Source organism: Pempheris klunzingeri, chromosome 16 (genome assembly GCF_042242105.1).
Source record: "Pempheris klunzingeri isolate RE-2024b chromosome 16, fPemKlu1.hap1, whole genome shotgun sequence".
NCBI lineage: Eukaryota > Metazoa > Chordata > Actinopteri > Acropomatiformes > Pempheridae > Pempheris > Pempheris klunzingeri.
The window spans coordinates 18,171,080-18,191,172 of NC_092027.1; the positions used below are offsets into that span (position 1 = coordinate 18,171,080).

Consider the following 20,093-nt stretch of genomic DNA (forward strand, 5'->3'; position numbering starts at 1 on the left):
TGCCTTGTGAAAAATGGGACCAGTGTTTACTGTGGTGACTGTGGGGTGAAAGAGCCGTTCATAATCTGTGGTCACGTTCACTTCTCCCATTGGACTGAATCCACTCACTTTGTATTTGTATTGCAACAAAAAGTCCCCTATGGCCCAAAAATGATTTTCTCCATAGGAATAAAAGTGAAGTCTTGTATAGACAGTGTATAAAAGAAGCCAACTTTTATTCTTTCTATTGCATAATTTTAGCTGTGTGTTTCACTTTTGTAAAACTTTTCCAATGTCCAGAATATTTTTTATACACTGTTGCCCATAAAGTTGGAATAATTGTTCAATACCCCCAATTTTGTTAAAGCCTGAATACACAGTTCATTGTGGTTTAAGTTTCACTTGTGATATGTTTGGGGGAGTTTGATCAATAAAGTTGAGAAGATATACACTTTATTTATCAAGAATAAATCACATTGTCACAATCATTTCATGAGAAGATGTAAAAAATATTTGATTCCAACTTTATGGGCAACAGTGTATTTACATTTGTCATATATTTTTCTAGATTGATCTGACCTGGAACACTGGAAAACACAAGATTTACATTCAGTGCATCTGTAAAATCTATGAAATACAGATTGTAATGTTAATGTTAAAATGCTAATGAAGTGAAATTGCTGTACATTGCTGTAGCACTGTAGAAAGTTATCCAATTCTCCCTCACTTCCTCACACTTTACACTTGAGGGGGAGCTGACAGAAGAGTTTTGGCATTTAACTGAACTCCTTGTATTTATATATTTCACTAAACTATACAGAGAAGTGTGCCCTCTGCATTCGACTCACTCCAAACTTTGTTGGAGCAGTGGGAAGCCACAGCGTCTTCGGTCAAAGTAAATGTTAAGCATATTATATTACCAGTGTTTGAACACATCTTCTCATTCAATCATTTTTATTATTTTCTACTTTGTAGATTAATATTGAAGACATCCAATTGGAATTATGTAGTAAACAAAGAAGTATTTTAAAATTCTAAAGAGTAGCCACTTTTTGCTTTGCTGACAGTTTGGCCCACTCTTGGGTAAAGGGTGTGGAAAGCTGTCAGCAAAGCAAAAGGTGGCTACTTTACATACTCTACATTACTTTTTTGTAATATGATACATATGTAATACATAACACGTGTTCCTTCATAGTTTTGATGTCTTCAATGTTAATCTACGATGTAGTAGAGAATAAAAATGAGGGGAAAAAAACATTGAATGAGAAGGTGTGTCCAAACTGGTACTTTATGTTGATCTCACATTGGAAACAGGCTTCTCTTTTTAGCCAAAGCCAACTCACTGAGCTCTCTGTACACTTCTTTTGTCTTGTTGTGACAGCTGTGTTCAGTTTGATGTTGATCTTTCACAGTTCACAACTTGAAGGAGGCTGCAGCTGGTGAGAGTGTGTCCACTTTTCACATCACTTTCACATGTCATAAAAGTCAGGGCTATTGTGTTGACCTTCATCTTTCATAGATAGATAAGTTATTAAACAGTGCTATGGCAGAAAAGATTTTCTGCATCTGTCCTAATCAGGACATTATCCTGCATTATTGATTACTGTTTTACTGACACACAACTTCTCATACGCACTTGGCACCTATTGTTCTTTTTCCCAATAAGCTGCAACTGTTAAAACATTCAGAAATATTTCAGCAAAAGGAAAATATTAGTTCCAAAGACTGTGCAACTAAACAAACGTGCTGACAGTGAGAAACACAAAGCAGGACAGTTGGATGAGACAGAGAGGTACCAGTGGGCCATGAATCTTAATAAAATCTGTTACATATTGTAAAGGATCAGTCAAACATTTTGGGAAATCCTTGTGTGCTGTCTTAACCATTGATTAGATCAGAGGGTGAATCCTCCGGTTTCCTCTTTAAAATGTGAAAAGACATAACTGTTGTATTTGGAAGGTGTATCTTTCAATTATTGTCAATTACCATTGTTCGTTCACATTGAACTTATGTGCAATTAGATATGCATACAATTGATGTAGAATTCATAGGTTTGGAGACTGCCAAGGTCTAAAGGGAGGCAAATGTTTTCAAGCGACTGTAACATGACTTTACCAAACAGTTCTGTAAATGAAATGTGTTTTGTGGCCTCACACATCCTACATTAACACATCAGCATGTATCTTGAGTAGATCTGCAGGCTTATCAGTGTCCAGCTACATATGTTTCAGCACACTGCACACAAGATTAGTCTAATGCTGCACATCACTGCACTATAGGCCAAACATCGTGCACTGTGAGTAGCAGCAAGGTTTTAGAAGTTGCAGCTGTCTTACTGATTTTTAAAAGCAAGTCAAACATTGTGACACATCAAACAGAGCCGTATGGATTCAGAACTGAGCCACTTTTTCTACCATTCCATACAGTAAGAGCGTCTCACAGAGACGTACCTGCCTTTCATGAAATATCCTAGCAGTCATCATACCAGTTTTTAGCATGTGTTGCTTCAGGACTGCAGCTAGAGAAAAACACCTTCAAAACCTAACACAACATTTCATTTTTATATCAGAGCATCAACTATACCAGGATTTCTTTGACAAATGTACGACAATCAGGAGAAACTTATTTTAGCGTCAAAGAAATATTGACAGTGTATGCTGACAGAAGATATAGTTTTTGGTGGCTAGACTCATAATATTAAAGGGTGGAGAGATGCATGATGTGTAGACACTAGTGGTGGTGATGAAGAGGTGAAGGTGAGTGCTGTGATCTTGATGAATGAGGAACAGACTTCACCCCTGGGAGCTTACTGTAATGAGAACTGCAGGTCAATGGGGGTGTAGAGTTGCATAGATTTGCCTGAAATGATAACTGGCAGCAAGAACAGACAGAACAGCTTTAAACTTTAAAAGCAATAAGGTGTTTGGCTAATTAGGCTCAAGGCAAGAATATGATTAGTTTAAGTGAAAGAGTGAAAAGCCCACAGTCAGCTGATGAGCTGAAAGTAAGAAGAGAGTGAGTGAGAGAGGGGAGAGAGACTGAATAATGAATGAGCATTAAATACACAGTCTACCTGGTTGAAATCCAGCTAAGCTTTATTACAAAATCGTAGCATGGCCAGGATAAATGAATGGAAAAATACACCTGGTATAGTGATTTAAAGATATGTAAACACTTTAGAGAGGACCACTGCAGTCAATAACTGAGGTTTTAGCAGAACACTTTTGAAATCTGAAAGATTTGAGTCAAAGATCTGTTGGTAAAACCATTAAAGCAAATGCACAAAAGTACTGAATGGTTTTCCCAATGATAGATTAAATAACAGAACATAACACATTTGTTTGATGGCATGATAGACAACTTAATTCTAGGTTTTAAAAAACAAAAAGTGGAACACTGGGATAGATGTCCATCATACTGCCATGCACCTCAATGAAAAAATGACAGTATCCAAAACACAGTGGAAAAGTCTAATACAAGGGCAACATTAAGCAGGGCCTTTATTAATGAATTACTCAGAGAAAAGCATCTCTTGTCATTTGAAAACACTGATTTTCCACAGACATGTTAAAGCTTTCAGTCAGGTTTCTCAACCAACTAAAGTCAACCCTCTCCAGTTACTTAGCAACCTTCCTGAGCCTGTGCAGACTTCCCAAAGGGGGTGATATGACACAGCAACAGTTAGATGAAAAGCTAAATGTGTTTTTCAGAACAACAAACATTCAGGACTTACCTGCACCACAGACTCCTACAACACTCATAAGGGCATCATGAAGTACAGAGTACAGCAGCAGTGACTTGGGTTGCTTGTGACAGTGTCTCTAGACACTGTTATATACCAAGACTCATCTTTGTGCCACACATGTTCATCAGTGCACCCAACTCCAGATGAGATATTTTCAAAACTCAAATTGGTGTCCCCTGATAAACACGATCACACACTCAGTGTATTCTTTTACACATGCAGCAGGTCTGCTGTGTCGTGATGTACATGATAGATATGAATGTGAATTATCTCGTCATGTTTCCCCTTTAACAGTTAAAGAAACAGCTGCACATCCATTTAAACCGATATCTTCCGTTGGTATTGTGAACAGATCTGTCAAACCAAAGGTACACTATTTCTCGTCGGATGCACAGGATGTTTAGCCTCACAGAAACTGTTATTTGACAAACTCGAGGAGCGAAGGGACATGAAATGAAGCAAATGAGGCATTCCAGGTCTCTGGTTTACATAACCTCAGAACCTTGACCCTCCATAAATCATGTGAGAGCTAACTGCCACCCATCTACTGAAGAACGCATAAGTACACTGAGTGGCAGCACTGTGACATCATGTTACACTGTAGCCACATGAGGCCAGGGGTGTATGACCCACAGAAAATCAGTGAGAGTGGACCAACAGCTCCATCCAAGCATAAAGCCATCTCATAAACAACTGATAAACCAGCCTGCTGGCCTGACCTGTGTGGCCTGTAATGACTCTGATTAACATGGGCCCAGAACTCTTGAAAATGTTATTATCCTATAAAAAAGAGATCAATAAATGTGGTGGACACTGGCTTTGCATGAAGTACTGACAATTATAATAAATATTTAAAGAACTAACTGTACTTGATAAGCTTGTACATTTCTATCTATGAAGTGAAACACACAGAGAACATTCAGAACATCTCAGCATCTGGCAACAACAAACCAGAACCATCTCAACAGTCATGTCTCTTCATTTAAGTACCACAGGAGGATTGTCTGTCATCTGTTAGGTGTTATCAGTCAGAATGACAGAATCCTCTTGCTGGGCTGTCTGACAGCCACCACCGTGACTGTGGTGACTGGGATGGCCTCCCCTCAACTGGGATCTTTTCTGTAACGGTTAAAAGGTCTGGGACTGTTCAGATGGGGGTGTTGGGCAAATGTCCATTCGAGCCTGCAGGTGCCCTGTTACATACTAACCCACTGGCTTGTCCGCTGTGCACGGCCTGTCCATTGTGTTTGCTCAGAAATTGGTTCCCCCTGCGGGCCTCCTGCTCGACAGGGGTCCTTCGGTCTAAGTCTCTGGTTGGAGTTCCTGCCTGTGGGACTGTTCGGCTGCGGCAGCGCTGTCTGATGACGTACAGAAGCATGGTGATTAGCAGACTGAGGCATAAAACCAGCAGAACTGACACAACCACCAGCTCCTTTAGGTAACAGGGGTCCCGAGCTGAAAGTAGGGGCACCCTGTCGTGAAATTCTGCCTCCTCCTGCCCAGATTCCTTTGTCCATAGGGTGAAGCTTCTGTTCACCTGTCTGGTAGTGACCCGAGTATCCCTGCTGGACAGTGTTGGTTCAGTCTCTCTTTGTCTTGTTTCTGTTATTTTAGGCCAAGTCCCTGCAGAGGTATGCAGTCCAGGCCCAGACCCAGGCCCAGGCCTCAGCCTGGCCACAGAGTGTGTAGTGGGCATTGGGTGTATCCGAGGCCATGTGTAGGTGCTTGGAGTTTGAGCTTTGGGGCTGCTCTTCTGTTTCACATGATAGATAGCCATTGTCTGTTGGTAGCCGTTCTCAGTGGAGAAGCAGAGGTAGTGGCCCAGTGTGGTGGGGGTGGCCACAAAGCTCAGACTTCCATCCCCCAGGTGTAGATACAGGTCAGGGGACAGCCGGCTGTTGGGACGCTCCCACTGCTGCTGGGAGAGCTGCGACGCTGCAGGACACTGCAGCCGCACTACTTCATTCAGAGACACTGAAACCAGCTCCCCTGCAGGACATGAGGCTGACATACAGATTACAGCTCACCAACACCTCTCAACACAACGCCATCAGATATCACACATGAAAACTGCCAGCAGAATCTAAACCTGCCAATGTGCATGTTACATGAGCGTGTAAGAACTACGTTGCTAAAGCAAATGGTAAATGGTAAATGGTCTGTATTTGTACAGCTCCTTTCTAGTTATTTCAACTACTCAAAGCGCTTTACATCACATCCTCATTCACCCATTCACACATCATTCATACAGGAGGAATCTAATTTTGGAGGAGACTGTTCTTTCACTCATTCACACACTGAAGCTGCTTAGGGATGAGTAGGGGTTCAGTGTCTTGCCCAAGGACACTTCGACATGTTGACCCATAGGAGCTGGGGATCGAACCCCCGACCTTCTGCTTGAGGGACGACCCACTCTACCACAGCCAAATGCCTGTTGCATCCTCTGTGCAAAGTGTGCTGACTGAATTTTGAGCTTACATAAAAATGTATACACCAGTTTCCTTGGGCCCAGTGTGGTGTTAGAACCCATGAATGCATATAGGCAAAGTGAAGATAGTGTGATGGTATGTGTTATAATGCACTTATTCTGTTGGGGTGTGTCCTGCTTTATCAGATGAGTTCAGGTGTGTTCAAGCTAATTTACCACCAGGTGTGGGGAGGGAGACAGAACAAGACTGAAATCACTGATTCAATCAACAATTTGATAAACGATGAATATTGAAGAGTATTCTCCTTTTTCAATGTGCTAGTTCATCTGCTTTTTGTTTGGTGCTTGTCGGTCTGGCACCTACTTGAAACACATGGACAGTTTGGGATAAACTTGCCTTTAACTATGCTGTTATGTACGCATAATGGCTACCCTGCATATCTTGCATTCCTTCACATTAGTTGTGCAAATTCTCAAAAATAAATGAAGTAGCTGTGGAGTAAGGTCCACAACATCTGAGCAAATCACCAAAATAATGTTGGCAAGTTTTGAAGAGACATGAATACATTTTGCCGCTGCTGTTGCTCATTAACACTATAGTTAGTAGAACCTGACAGAGTGGCTGATGTTGGCTAATCATATAGAGATATCATATATGACTGTTAGTGAATCACAACAGAATTGTCAGACTTGTTTGGGCTCATTTAGAAACATCCTCTTCATTAGGGTCACTTAGGGTCACTTACCTACTGGCAGTTTGTTTGGACCAAATCTGGCTCTATGCGTTAATAATACACTGTTGCAGGCCTCTTCAACATTCCCTCTGTCTATGTCCTGGCCTCTGAGGAGGGAAAACTACAGTCAGAGAAGGCTGGTACAACTTTCATATATTTACTTCTGATGGCTGTCACCTTGAATAACAGCCATCAGCACTTGAATTTCTCTTTTTGTGTTTATTGGCTTATGTATATATTGGCATATATTTATGTAGTGCCATGATATTGTCATGGCAACACTGCTGGTGAAATGCTTTTAGATCTAGGACATTACCACTAAGTTGGCTAAAAGCCATGATTGTCTCAAACAAGAAGGGATGTGGGACTAACCTGAACCCAGTGAGCTCACTGAGCCCACTGAGTGGTTGGGCCACCAACCAGACTGAGTACCAGTAACAGACTGAAGGAGGACAGCTGTGATCCCTACATCACACATATCAGCAGCCAGAGCAAATGAGTTAGTGAGCTAATGCCACATACCTTCAGTACAAGGGCAATAGTGTTGTAATAGCCTTGATCTGAGCTAAAGCCTCCTGACACTCTTTGGACTACACCCATTTCACATCTTTTTGCAGCAGGTTGGTCAATGGTGTCAAATTGAGTCAAATTTTAAATGAACAGTGAAGGGAAATGTGACAAACATGTCCACATTCCATTTCAAACTTCATTAGATTCTTGAGGATCACAGATTCAAGAATCTACAACAAAAAAACTTGAAAACAAAAGTTCATTTCTGGCATATCGAAGTGTTGTTTTCAGCATGCTTGTAGTGCCCACAAGCTCCCCAGGACCTAAAAAAAAAGTTTGTGGTACTCACAGACTGATCTGCGTGTTAGAGACCAGGACACAGGACCTGCTGACAGGGTCCCAACCACAGAAGGGGTCTCGGGCCAGAACACACTGGGGACAGGTCCAGTAGAAAGAGCAGTTGGCTGTTGGAACCCTCACCACACCCTCTGAGGTGCCAACATATATCACCCCCTGAAATGGGACAGAATGAGATCAAACCTGTTCTAAAACAATTCCAACAGTATTCTTGACCATTTTTCTTGGTGAACCTCAGGTGTCAAACAGGGCCACCTGTTGAATGAATGAATGACCTCACTAATTGAACTCCACACTGCTATTATTTTGAACACGCCCCTTTTTAATTAATGATTCAATTACACAGAATCAGCAGCATGCATGTCATGACTGTTGGGTCTGTTGGTTTTCTACTACTCTACTACACCTACTAGTAAAGTATTTGCCATGTAGAAATATCATTTCTACCAAAACCAAGTGATTGATCTGGTTAGTGATGTTGGACTGCTATTATTCTGAACACAACTGTAAGTGAAAACAGGCCTGAGGGACATACGAGAGGACAGGAATTCCATAGAATCGAGAAACATGCTCAGTGTAACAACCTGACTTGGCCAATTGGATAGACAATGTTGTTTTGGAAAATACCTTAATCCTATAGGCCCTATAGGATTAAGGTATTTTCCAAAACAACATTTCCCTATAGTATAGGGAAATATTGGGATTTTTACAAGGAAACATCTCTCACACTTCTGAGTGAGTCAGATTCATCAACAATTTAACAAAGCATGTGCCTGATATGTGCAGTTGTGTGGTCACGGTTGCACAATGGCTTCCATTGTTATGAAGTTTATGTAAAAAATACCAGGCTACAAGAGTTGGGCAACGAATAACAGGACAACGGTTCAGTGTGGCGAAACACAAGTGAATACAATTTTGGGTGAGTTTGCCAAAATGTGCTATTAATGCTATTATTATACATCCATCAACTTCTATACCTCCATTATCATGTTCAGGGTTGCAGGGTTATATAAGGCTCAGGCAACCTTTACATACAGCTGTGAGCAGGTTTATAAAACGTTCTTATTACGGTTGATTCTGAGGTCCTAACTGTAACCAACATGACTGTGACAGACCATTCAATATACAAACCTTGTAAGTTTACTTACCTGTACATTAGGAAGCATGCCAACTCTAATATATAATATATATTCCTCTCTGTGTCTACACTTAAATTTCGTGCACACCTGGTATTCTCTACACTGTACATTTCAGATCATGCTTCAGTTTGCTCTACACGTTTGCTGTTGCAGGTTGTTGATGACCAGACATAAAGATCTTTAATGTATCTAGTCTGAATCTCTAGTGAACTGTGAACCTTAGGTATGGAGAGCTTCAGGCTTCTGATAGGTTGCAGCTGCTCAAAAACCTGAACCTCCTCAATGATGTGGGCCCCACTCTGCAGCAGCACTGCTTTGTGTAAATACCCAGACTCTGAAACAAAGAGAAAACACATTTCATGTTTATACAGTGGACAGACTCAATACTATACAGTATTTTGTGTTGTCTAAAGGTACCAGTCGATAAAGCATCACCATCACATACATCAACAGCATAATCAAGATTTAAAGGGCCCCTGTGGAGTAGCCGCTAGCAGTGTTTTGGCTCACTGTTTTGGTCGTCTCGTACATGCAGGCCACATGATAAACATTTGTGCTGCTTGTTTCACACAGTTCTCTTGATCAACAGTTTTTGTGGTAAGGTGTCAAAAAATGGAACAATGCTCCAACAAATGTGTGGCTGAAGAAGAGTACAAGCTAGCACATGTGGATGTACAGAAAGTGGATTTAAAATATCCAAAAAAAGACAGGGCCTAATAAGCTGCTGAGGAAGAGCAGACAGGATGCAAACCTGGAGCTGTTAACCAACCACAGCTGTGGCTGCTGGGCAAAGTGAGGCAGCTGTGTGTGTGTTGTGAAGCTATTAATGTTGCCTCCCACGTGGCCCACCTGTGAGCAGAAACAGGACAGTGTAGTCTCTGTTGTTGGCAGCCTGGACTCTCTGGACAGTCAGATGACTGTAGTTGTGCTCAGCAGACACCATGGTCAGGCTTCTTCCAACTGGCCGCACACTGTGGTCTGCCAGAAAGTTTTCTTTGACAAAGCGCAGGGCATTGTCTGATGCATTGTGCAGGCCACACTATCCCACAAAAAGCCAGTTAACTAGTTAGTTATTATCACAATTTGAGTATTTCCATAATGTAGAGTTTGAAGTGGAGCTGCCAGGAGAAAAAGCAGTTGATATAGATAGATAGATTCCTTTTACTGTCATTGTAAATAAATACAACGAAATTCAAAGCACAAAAAAGTGAAACAAAACCATAAAAGTACAAAGATACAAAAACAAGAAATGCCAAAGAATCAGGTTTGCTTGATTGAAATCACCAGCTATTACAATCACTGCATTTGGGTGGGCACTCTGTTTGTTAATAGCACCTAGCAAACAGTTCAAAGCTGTAGCAGTGTTAGCTGCATATAACACCCCCCCCACTAATTCCCTTAGACTAAATCAAGAGGGTTTTTTTCCCCCACTGGTTAACATCCTGCTCATATTTTACAACATGCTGAGTGTGTGTGCACAGTTGCCTTAAGTACAGCAGGTGAGGGCTGGAGCAGGGAGTAGGTCTGGGAACTGCAGTGGATATTTGTAACTGACCGTCTGAGTGACCCGCTTCCTGTTTGCATTCAGTTTCTCTTAAAATAAGTTTGTCTAACCTACTGAGTTGTTTCCAGAATGTCTCCTCATCTGATTGCTAGTGTTTCCTGACCTGATGGACTTCTTTTTAAAGTCTCCGTGTTCTCAGACAATGTTTTTACCGATAGAAATGGACTTCAGTATGACAATAAGGCAATTTCAATGGCTACACTACTGAAACGGAAACTTCCTCAAAGTTTGTTAGAGTTAATGCCAGTATACCTGCCTGTGTGTCTTATTGTCTTAATTGCACAAGTTTTCTTCCAATGAGGATCAAATGAGCAGTTTTGTCTCAGTCCCTTTCTATTTTCACATCAGTCACAAGTGATCATTTACCTCTCCTGGATTGGCGACCTTCTCTTGAACCCGTGTGCTCCACTGTAATGTGTCCCTGTTCAGAACTTTGTAGTTACCAGAAAAAACTGATTTGATGTCACTCAGGCGGAATGAACACACTGCTGACCGTCCAGAGTTGACAGACCTGGTTAACGGAAAAAAATTCAGTAGTAAATCAACTGGACATGTGCGGCACCTTTGACACTACATTCGCACAGGAGGAACTGAATGAAGGAGACCAGTATCTTGCCCAGTGACACTTGACATGCAGACTGGAGGTGCCCGTAACAGCAGATTTCCCATGTGGAAATGTTGACCCGTCCTTCTCGTGTTTCCCAAACTTTTTTTGTCGTCATAAACTGGACAGGCTAGTTTCAAAATGTATTTGGCATGGAACGTGAAGAATTACACTGACAATACTGCAGCTTATGTAAACCACATGGAGGGCTCTAACTCCCAAATCTAAGCTGCACAGTTAAAAACTCTAATAACGTGCATTCAGGATCTTTCATGAACACAGTGGCTCAACACTGAAAAACACTTATGCCAGAGGCCCCCCCACAGACTTTACCTTTTCTAGCTGTTCCCTTAAGAGAGATGTAAATGAGAGAATGGACTAGAGCCACACTAAAGATTGATTTCTGCATTCACCAATACTGGATTTACAAAGGATGTTTTACCTTCCCATACAGATGCAGGTTTTAGAAAATCGGCAGATGACAGGCTCACTGGGTCATTGTATAATTTCAGGATTTCTTAGTTCCAAAAAATATTTGTATGTTGACAGTTGATCATGTTTTCATGAATATCATTATTCATCATTTATTGTACAAACAGCCATTTGTTATTTAAAAAATGGCAATATTTTTTATAATATCCTATTAATTAAGATAAGACGATGACAAATAAGATTTTTATGTCAATATATCAAATATTATATGTTAAATAATACATTTTCTGTGTGTCCCAGAAACCACTGACAACTAAGTTACCCATTATAAGAAACCCTCCAAATTATATGAATCGTTGGGTCTCTCTCTAATTAAAGAGTTTGGTCTAGACCTGCTCTTTATGTAAAGAGTCTTGAGACAACGCAGTTATAAAGCTCTATAAATAAAGATTGATTGATATGTTACTCACCACTGAGAGGTGAAGATGCCATAAAAGAGTGTGTCATCAGCAGGGGCTCCCTCTGCTGGTGGGAGGATGTCTATGTCCTGGATGACATTGTAGGGAAGCTCACTGTCAGCCTGGCACAACAGCTGAGCTTTGGCAAATGTGGTCCAGCGACGCTGCAGGGTCCGCTGTCCTCCAACATCACTCTGCCACATGAGAGGAGAGCCACAACACAACACTGTCACAACATATCATCACAGGCACAGTATTTCAGCTAGTTCAGTGAAGGCACAGCAGTATGGACAGGCTCGTTTGAAGGCCTCTGGCTGGCTGGAGGGGTGTGTCACTGTCTGTGTTTGAGTGACAGCAGCTGCCACACCAAGTGGGACGAGAGAGTGCCACTGTTTGACTATATGGACTAGGAGGTTTACTGAGAATTACTGTCATGCCATTAAATACCTATAGGTATTCAGAATCAGAATTACTTTAATAATTCCCAGGGGGAAATTCCTTTTTGTTACACTCAGCTCCAAAAGAATAAGAATAAGAATACACTTCAAACACAAAGTAAAATATAAATATATAAAAGTATGAATAAAAATAAAAAAAAAGATGTATTAAAAATTATTATTACAAATTATTACACAGAGGTAAATTACTCAATTAGCTCATTATTCAGCTATATCATATAGCCTTGCCCTGTGCCTCAAAGGACGGCAACATCTGCATGTACTTGAAGCACAATGGACAGTTAAATGGGAGTGCTTTTCCCCTTTCCATTTAGAGGTGGGACAAATATTAGATAAATCTCCTACAATAACACGGTCCAAAACACCATCACTGTGTATAAAAGGCTACATTTATTTATATATTTCTGTATTTAGTTCATGCCTCTATGACAGTGTCAACAAAAAGTCAACATTATCAGGATCATAAAAGTAGACGTTGGATTGCGTTAGGATGAACAGGTGGACCCAATAAAATGAAAATGAAAATGGAAAATGAGTGAATACCTCAAGTTCTCTGGAAAAGCTAATATGTGCAGCTTGAGAACGAATCTATTTGTTTGACTGGTTCACGCATAAGACCCATGGTTTTAGTCTTACCATGCAGATTTGAGACACACGAGAGACAATAAATTTGTCTATGAAGTCATACTCTCTGCCCACTTCGCTGAAGAAGAAGTAGATCTTCTCTTCATTAGGAATGAAGCTGGAGCTGATGAAGGTTGGATCTACAGCAAACAGAAGGTGAAGTATGTCACAAAGATGTATGTTTGTGGAAATATGAAGCATTAAAAACAGTTTGATCAAAAATGGAAATAGAAGAAACTTCACATACAAGAAGATAAGTTATAGTTTGTGACTGTGACCCTTTGATCCGAGCATAATTAGCATCTGCTGGGTTTCAAGGATGTCAGAGACATTTCAAAGATGTCAAAGATGACACAAAGGGAATGCACTCCTTTTCCTGTGTGTCATATGTAAGCTCAGTTATGGACACTAAATAGACCTAAAATCATGATTGCTTCTGGCGTCATTAATTGTCCACTTTTTTAACAATTGTGGTAAAATGTATGAATGTCAGTTAACTCACCATTTTAAGGCAGAGGGACCATTGAGATAACTGACAAGTGTTGGGGTGTTGGGGCAGAAGGACATGGTTTATTCTTGCCTTTCTCACCGTGGCCCATAAAACAACAAGTATTCACCAACAACAAAACTATTTAGAAACCACAAAAACAGCTTACTGTGTGTTTTTTTTTTTCTTTTGACAGATTGCAATCCTCACACTCAATAACTCCAATCAAGAACTGGGTAAAATCAAAATGGCTTTTATGTGCGGTGTGATCTTGTTACATTGTAGTAACTGCCAGAACAGGACAGCTGCAGGACATTGGCAGAGCACTGGATTTGAATTGAGTGCACACAAAAATGTTGATTTGTCCAAATGTGTTCTCATGGATAAAATTATGTTCTCACCTACTATGGCCACCATGTGTTTAACTTTGATAAGAAAGAACAGACTCACCCTCAAGCCAACCTAATGTATCATCCAACTTCAGGTCAACACGCCTGCCCTCACTGAGGTGCCGGGAGATGACCGGTCGGTTCCCCCTGTAGTCTGCCACCGTCCCAGTATAAAGCTCTCCATCTAAGAAACATAGCAGTGAATATAACAGTGAATATGACAAAAAATTCATTGGCCATAACCCTTTAAAATGAACAATTACTGGTTTCCATGATATTCATTTCACCCTGATAACATGAGTACTTTGCAAATGTTCAACTGTTTCAGCAAAATCAATCTTCCATCAGATGCATTCACCCTGTTGCTCCTCTTTGTTTAATATCTTTTAAGTTTGATGACTCATACTGTATTGATAATTACACATGATGTTCCATTTTAGATGGAGATTACACAGAATACAAGGATCATTACATTCAAATTTCTGTTCTGAGTTTAGTGACCTCAAACAACCTTCTGAGCTTGCAGAAAGGGCCTTGAGGCCAGGCTCGGACCGTGTAATGAGTTGCTTTCTTAGTAACTCAGGTGAAGATTACGTGCAGATTGTGAGAATAAATTGGACTGGAAGATGACAAAGAAGGCAGAATCAATGAAGAATACAAGAGCAAGATTCAGCCATCACAACAATGAAAGGTCCTTCACTTTCATGTCGATGAATCAGGGTTTCCTCAGTTAAAACATTCTTTAAGTTCCTCAGCTGCTGAATTGAAGTTTCCAGTTACACCATCTTAATAAAACTTTGAGTTTTTACGGATGTCTGTCTTTCTCTACTTAACTGTTTCACAGGTGTATCACACTGTTGAGCGGTGTGAAGTACATTTATACAGATTGAGAATACACAAGTATAACTTGAAGTGTAAGGTAGGTTGTCCTTATCAGACAAGTCAGCTGCCACAAGCCTCAAGTTATCCATTTGTGATGTGACTTTATTCTTGAATAAAGAAGTTCTTACTTCATAATGACAATTAAACTAAACTAAACTAAACTAAAAAACTGGTTTTGCAGTGAGGCTTGTAATCGAACCTCAGAAAGGTCAAACTCATATAACTACTCTACTACTAGGTGCCGATGGTTGGTGGACCCCGACAGAAAGCCCCCCCCTCTGAGCCTGGTTCTGTTCCAGGTTTCTTCCTGTTAAAGGGGAGTTCTTCCTCCACTGTGTCCTAATATAATATCTGATGCTGCTCATGTGGGGATTCTTGAATCCTTAATGTTGAATTCCTGAATCGTTGGGTCTCTCTCTAATTAAAGAGTTTGGTCTAGACCTGCTCTTTATGGAAAGAGTCTTGAGATAACGCTGTTATGAATTGGTGCTATATCAATAAAGATTGATTGATTGATACTACAGTGCACGTAATCAGGGATGAGTATTCACTTTGGCACAAAGTGGGCTGAAGATGTCAGCTTTGGCACATACCATTCTTCTGTCAACCTGCCTTAGTAAACATTTCATTGTAGATGCTGTGGCATCATTGCCTTACCTACGATGATAGCAGTGTTGCGCTGGTAGGGGTCATAGGGGCAGCGACCTCTTCCTTCATCAGACTTGAGGCTCATTGTAAATGTCTTTGAGTTCTGGACAGAAAAGAGGAGAAAAAGCCAGGCTGATAAAAATGTAATAATATCAAACTGAACTTAAACTAAATCTGGGTACTTTTCTCATAAACTGTTAAAATCATTTAACAGTGAGCATTATCACAATTTTAAACAAACCAATCAGCTGAAACTTCTGTGTAAACAAACTTACAATGTAGGTGCAGCGTGGACTGAAGGCAAAGGTTCCACAGGCATAGATGTGGGTGTTGTTCAAGAACTGCAGTACACGAATGAAATTGGGACAGTCAGCCTATAAAAAACACACAGAGGACATCCAGTTTCAGTAAAAGCAAAAGGTACAGTGAGCACCGAGTTCCTACAGTGGACTAAGGCTTCATCCTGTCTCTTCTTTAGGACATTCCCAAATCAGAAGCCATGGATAAACACACAGGTCTGCCTCCTGCTGAAAGCATCCAACACCCTTTTCAGATCAATTACCAGTCAGGACAGAAGGGCTAATCCAAAGAGCAGCACCAGGGGGGTCAAGCACAGCCACAAGCTATGGACTGAGAGCACTTCTACAACGACGACCCCTGATGCACACGACAAAGCATCCAGGCCATCATGGACTACAAAGCCCACCAACCATTGGCACCTCCGTCCCTTATGAGCTTACTTTTATGCCAACAACCAGGGGGTGCCATCAAAGCTGCAGGCCACCAGCCCTTCACACTCTCCCCCACTGTACTGCACTAAGCTTAATGCGTGTGAGGCTGTGAGGCTGCATGCCCTGATGGCAACCCTGGACATGTGCTCAGGGTATGTGATGGACAGCTAATTGAGATTCTGACTGATCCCCTCAATCTGGCCTACATCAGAGCATGAGTGAGGAGGCCACCATGGCAGTACAGTCCGCTCTCTCCCACCTGGACAACAGTAACACCTACAGGACAGTGATGCTCACTGACTTCAGTTCAGCATTCAACATCATCATTCCCTCAAAATCCATCTCCAAACTCTGTGACCCTGACATCAACCTTTAGAACCTTTAGACAACCACACCTCTTCAACCCTCACTCTGAACCGTGGTGTTCACAGGGCCGTGTGCTCAGTCAATGCATTCCCCTACGACTGCATGTCTGTAAATGGCTCTAATACCATTATCCAGTTTGCAGACGGCACAAGTGTGGTTGGCCTCATCAGCAACAATAATGAGTCAACCTACAAGAGGGAGGTCCAGCACCTGGTGGTGTGATGTGCTAACAACATCCTGGCTCTTGCTACCAAAAAGACCAAAGAGCTCATTGTGGACTTCAGAAAGGCCAAAGGCTGAATGTGTCTCCAGCTTGTGGGTGTCAACATCTCTGAGGATTTCTCTTGGTCTGTCCACACTTCACCCCTGATCAAATCCGCTCACCAGTCTCCTCCTGAGGACTGAAGGTCCATCTGGTTTTTCACATTCTAATGAACTTCTACCTCAGCACCATTTACTGCATCTCAGTCTGGTAAGACAACTGCTCTGTTTAAGACTGGAAAGCACTGCAGCAGGTGGAGAAAACTGCCCAACGCATCACTGGTTCTCCACTCTGCACATCAAGGACACTTCTCAACCCAGTCAACTACTGTGTGCCCCCCTCTCCTCCAGGAGGTATTACAGGACTCTTAACCTGCTGAACACCACAGTAATAGTGCCCCATCTCTGGACACCCCCACACACCACTTTCTCCTTCCTCCTGGTGGTAGCTGCATGTTACAGACAGCCTTGTCTTGTTTGGTTGGTATCCTGAGTCAACGGGGCACATTTTGATCCACAAAACAACTACTTGCCATTTTCTTGCCTTTCATGGAACACTGTTCAAGGTCTTTCTCTGAGGGGCTCCAGTCCAACTGAAAAAACAGAGGAGAGTTAAATACATCAGAGCAGCTGAGGCGAAAATCCACTGGAACCACAAACTGGAGCTGAACAATGAAAAGTTTAAAACACACACATCTTTACATTCTTCATTACAAAGCTGTAACTATTGTACACGTGTGCGCAATGCTGTACTTTTGTACTGAAAGGAATACTCCCCACCCCAGTTTGAACAATCATTGTGCTGCACAGACATACTAAGTGTTTTTATTTTGCATGAGCTTGATTGACAGGCTGCGTGCTAATCAGTGCCAAGGCAGCCAACAAAGACACAGCTGTTGTGACCCAGTGGTTAGCTGATGTTTCACTTTAGCCTCTAAGGCTAGCACAACAGAGCAAACATCTGTCACTGTTCACTGAGCGCTGACTCAAGTCTAGTCAAACGCTGTCATCGTGGCGTTTGTTCTAATGTGGTGTGCTGTGCACATTTAGCTTTTACTCTAATTTTCTATTTTATAAAATTCTATTTACTTATTCCACAGAAAAGTTAGATTCATGAAGCTCAAAGCTGTGCCCACTAACCAGACACATGCTGCTGTAGTTTAAGTTGTGTGTCTAACAGAGAGAAGGACACGTTTCACATGTTGCCTGCCAATAAATGAATAATTTGTTAAGTCATGATAGTTTCTCATCTCTGGTGAGAATAGGTAAATAATAACAAAGCTACACCATAAATAGAAGGCTTCAAATAGACCCTGTGATCAGTGACTGGAATCAGCTGACACTAGAGACAAGAGAGACGATAATAACTATAAATATATAGTTTAAAAAAAAATCGCTCAAACTCAAGTGGATGGCGGTGGTGAAACCATACGCATTTTTCCATCTGGTATTTACAAAGGAGGAATGTGTGGTGAGACAGACTTCAGACCAGCGCACAGAGAGTTTTAACTGAGACGGCTGCAGGTGAAATGAAGAGGTGGGCATGAAATATGAGAGATTTGACCTTACAATAAAACATAGGCTGTTTCCCTGTTTCACCAATTCTGTCATTATGTAACACTGCAGTCTGTAAAATGTCTGATGAGATGAATTTTATCACTTTTTATATTATAAACAGTGATAAAATGTGCGACTATATATGATATAGTCTGGTTGCTGCTGCCTCTCACACCTATTTCACTGCAACTATTTTCCAGTTTGTCTTTGAGTTCTATGAATTAAAAATGGGAACTTCAGTACTGATGACTTTAGCTTTAGATTTAGCTCGGGCCTACAGCTCCCCCACCTTACTCCTCAGTCTGATGGCATCCTTGTGGCCAACATCCAGTGCTAACACAGCGTCCCGGGCTCCTACATACAGCACGTCTCCATCCTCACTGAGCAGCAGAATGGTGGTGTTGCTGACATCGTGGCTACGGAAGTGGGTGAGACGTCTCCCTGGGCTGCCTGTTGTTTCACAGCAATTAACAGTGGGATTAGCCATGTTCATTCAGTCAGCACAGACAGTAGGCAGGCTGCAAACTGCTCATCTGCACCAACAGTCTTGTTTTTACACTTACTGCAATCATCAGTCTATAAAAAGACCCAATGAGGTGAAAACCTTTTTTTTTTATTCTTAATTGCTCCACTGTTAAGAGCAGCTCCCTCTCTTCTAGAACTACCAGATACTTTTAGTACTTTTACATTTGCCAACATGATAAAGGAAAACACAACAGCGAGATTCTTAAAGTCTTTACTTACCCATGAGGAAGGAGACTCTGGGAGTCAGTCTTGTCAAGCATGGGCTAAGAAAACCCAGCAAGGCGACAGTGAGGGCCAGCAGGCTGTAACTCTCCATTACAGCAGGAGTCTGACCTTAATAAAGGTCAGAGGGTGAGCCCTGGTTCTGATCCAGTGTCAAAGACTAGCTAGAAGGGGTGGAGATGGTAGCTGGAGCCACATACTGCTGTTTTTACAGCAGACCATCACTGGGTTGAGAGAAGACAGACAGACACACAGGCAGAGTAAGAAGACTTCACTTCAATACTACTCTAACAATCCCTGACAGCCCCAGTGGACCTCATGGGGGCATGCACTGAGTCGGCCCCCAGAGCTTTCTTTTCTAAAGCATTCCTTTGCTTGAAAGATTGTTTTCAGATTAGACATTTTGTCCACTGGAAAAAGCACCAGAAACAGAACAACTACTAAAGCTACTTTCTTCACACACAAATCTGTTTCTTTAGCTGGTTCCTTAGTTACCAGTTAGATCTGGAGTTGAGTGACAGATGGCATGACAACACTTAAAGATGTCACTTGTGCTCCATCTGAACTTTTACCTGCTCTAAGTTTGTCTAGCTCTTCTTCTTCTGTTAGTGACAAATTAAAGGAACTTTCCAGGTGAGTTCTTCTGACTCCTAGTCCCCTGGGGGGCATCATTTTACTGGCATGGTTTGGGTTCACTTGCCCCCATAGAGGGGAGGCTCACTGCAAATGAACACCAAGTTGTTCTGAGTCATCAGCTTTATCCTGTGACGAAGCATTTCTATCCTGGAGGAAATGCTCTCTTCCGGGATGACAACTCCCCCAACCATGAGGCACGGGAGCATGACATGTGGCTCCAGCCTGATGGTCACCAGATCTCAACCCAACGGGACACTTCTACAGCAGTGTGTTAGAAAGCGCTCTCACCACCACCATCAACACACCAAATGAGGGAATATCTTTAAGAAAGTGGCGTTCATCTCTCCAGTAGGGTTC

At 41.7% G+C, this 20,093-nt stretch overlaps 1 protein-coding gene across 1 annotated transcript; it reads right to left on the reverse strand.

The window, feature by feature from the left end:
- Nucleotides 1–4,670: 4,670 nt before the first annotated feature.
- On the reverse strand, nt 4,671–19,204 carry sema4ab (sema domain, immunoglobulin domain (Ig), transmembrane domain (TM) and short cytoplasmic domain, (semaphorin) 4Ab). The gene is made up of 14 exons (XM_070846314.1): nt 19,098–19,204; nt 18,643–18,803; nt 17,330–17,389; nt 15,714–15,812; nt 15,448–15,541; nt 13,970–14,092; nt 13,045–13,172; nt 11,963–12,144; nt 10,823–10,967; nt 9,742–9,931; nt 9,111–9,226; nt 7,746–7,909; nt 6,899–6,993; nt 4,671–5,728 (listed from the first exon to the last, which is right to left on the reverse strand). The coding sequence occupies exons 1-14, from the start codon at nt 19,192–19,194 to the stop codon at nt 4,872–4,874; spliced, it is 2,511 nt and encodes an 836-aa protein (XP_070702415.1). The 5' UTR covers nt 19,195–19,204; the 3' UTR covers nt 4,671–4,871.
- Between the last annotated feature and the right edge of the window lie 889 nt (nt 19,205–20,093).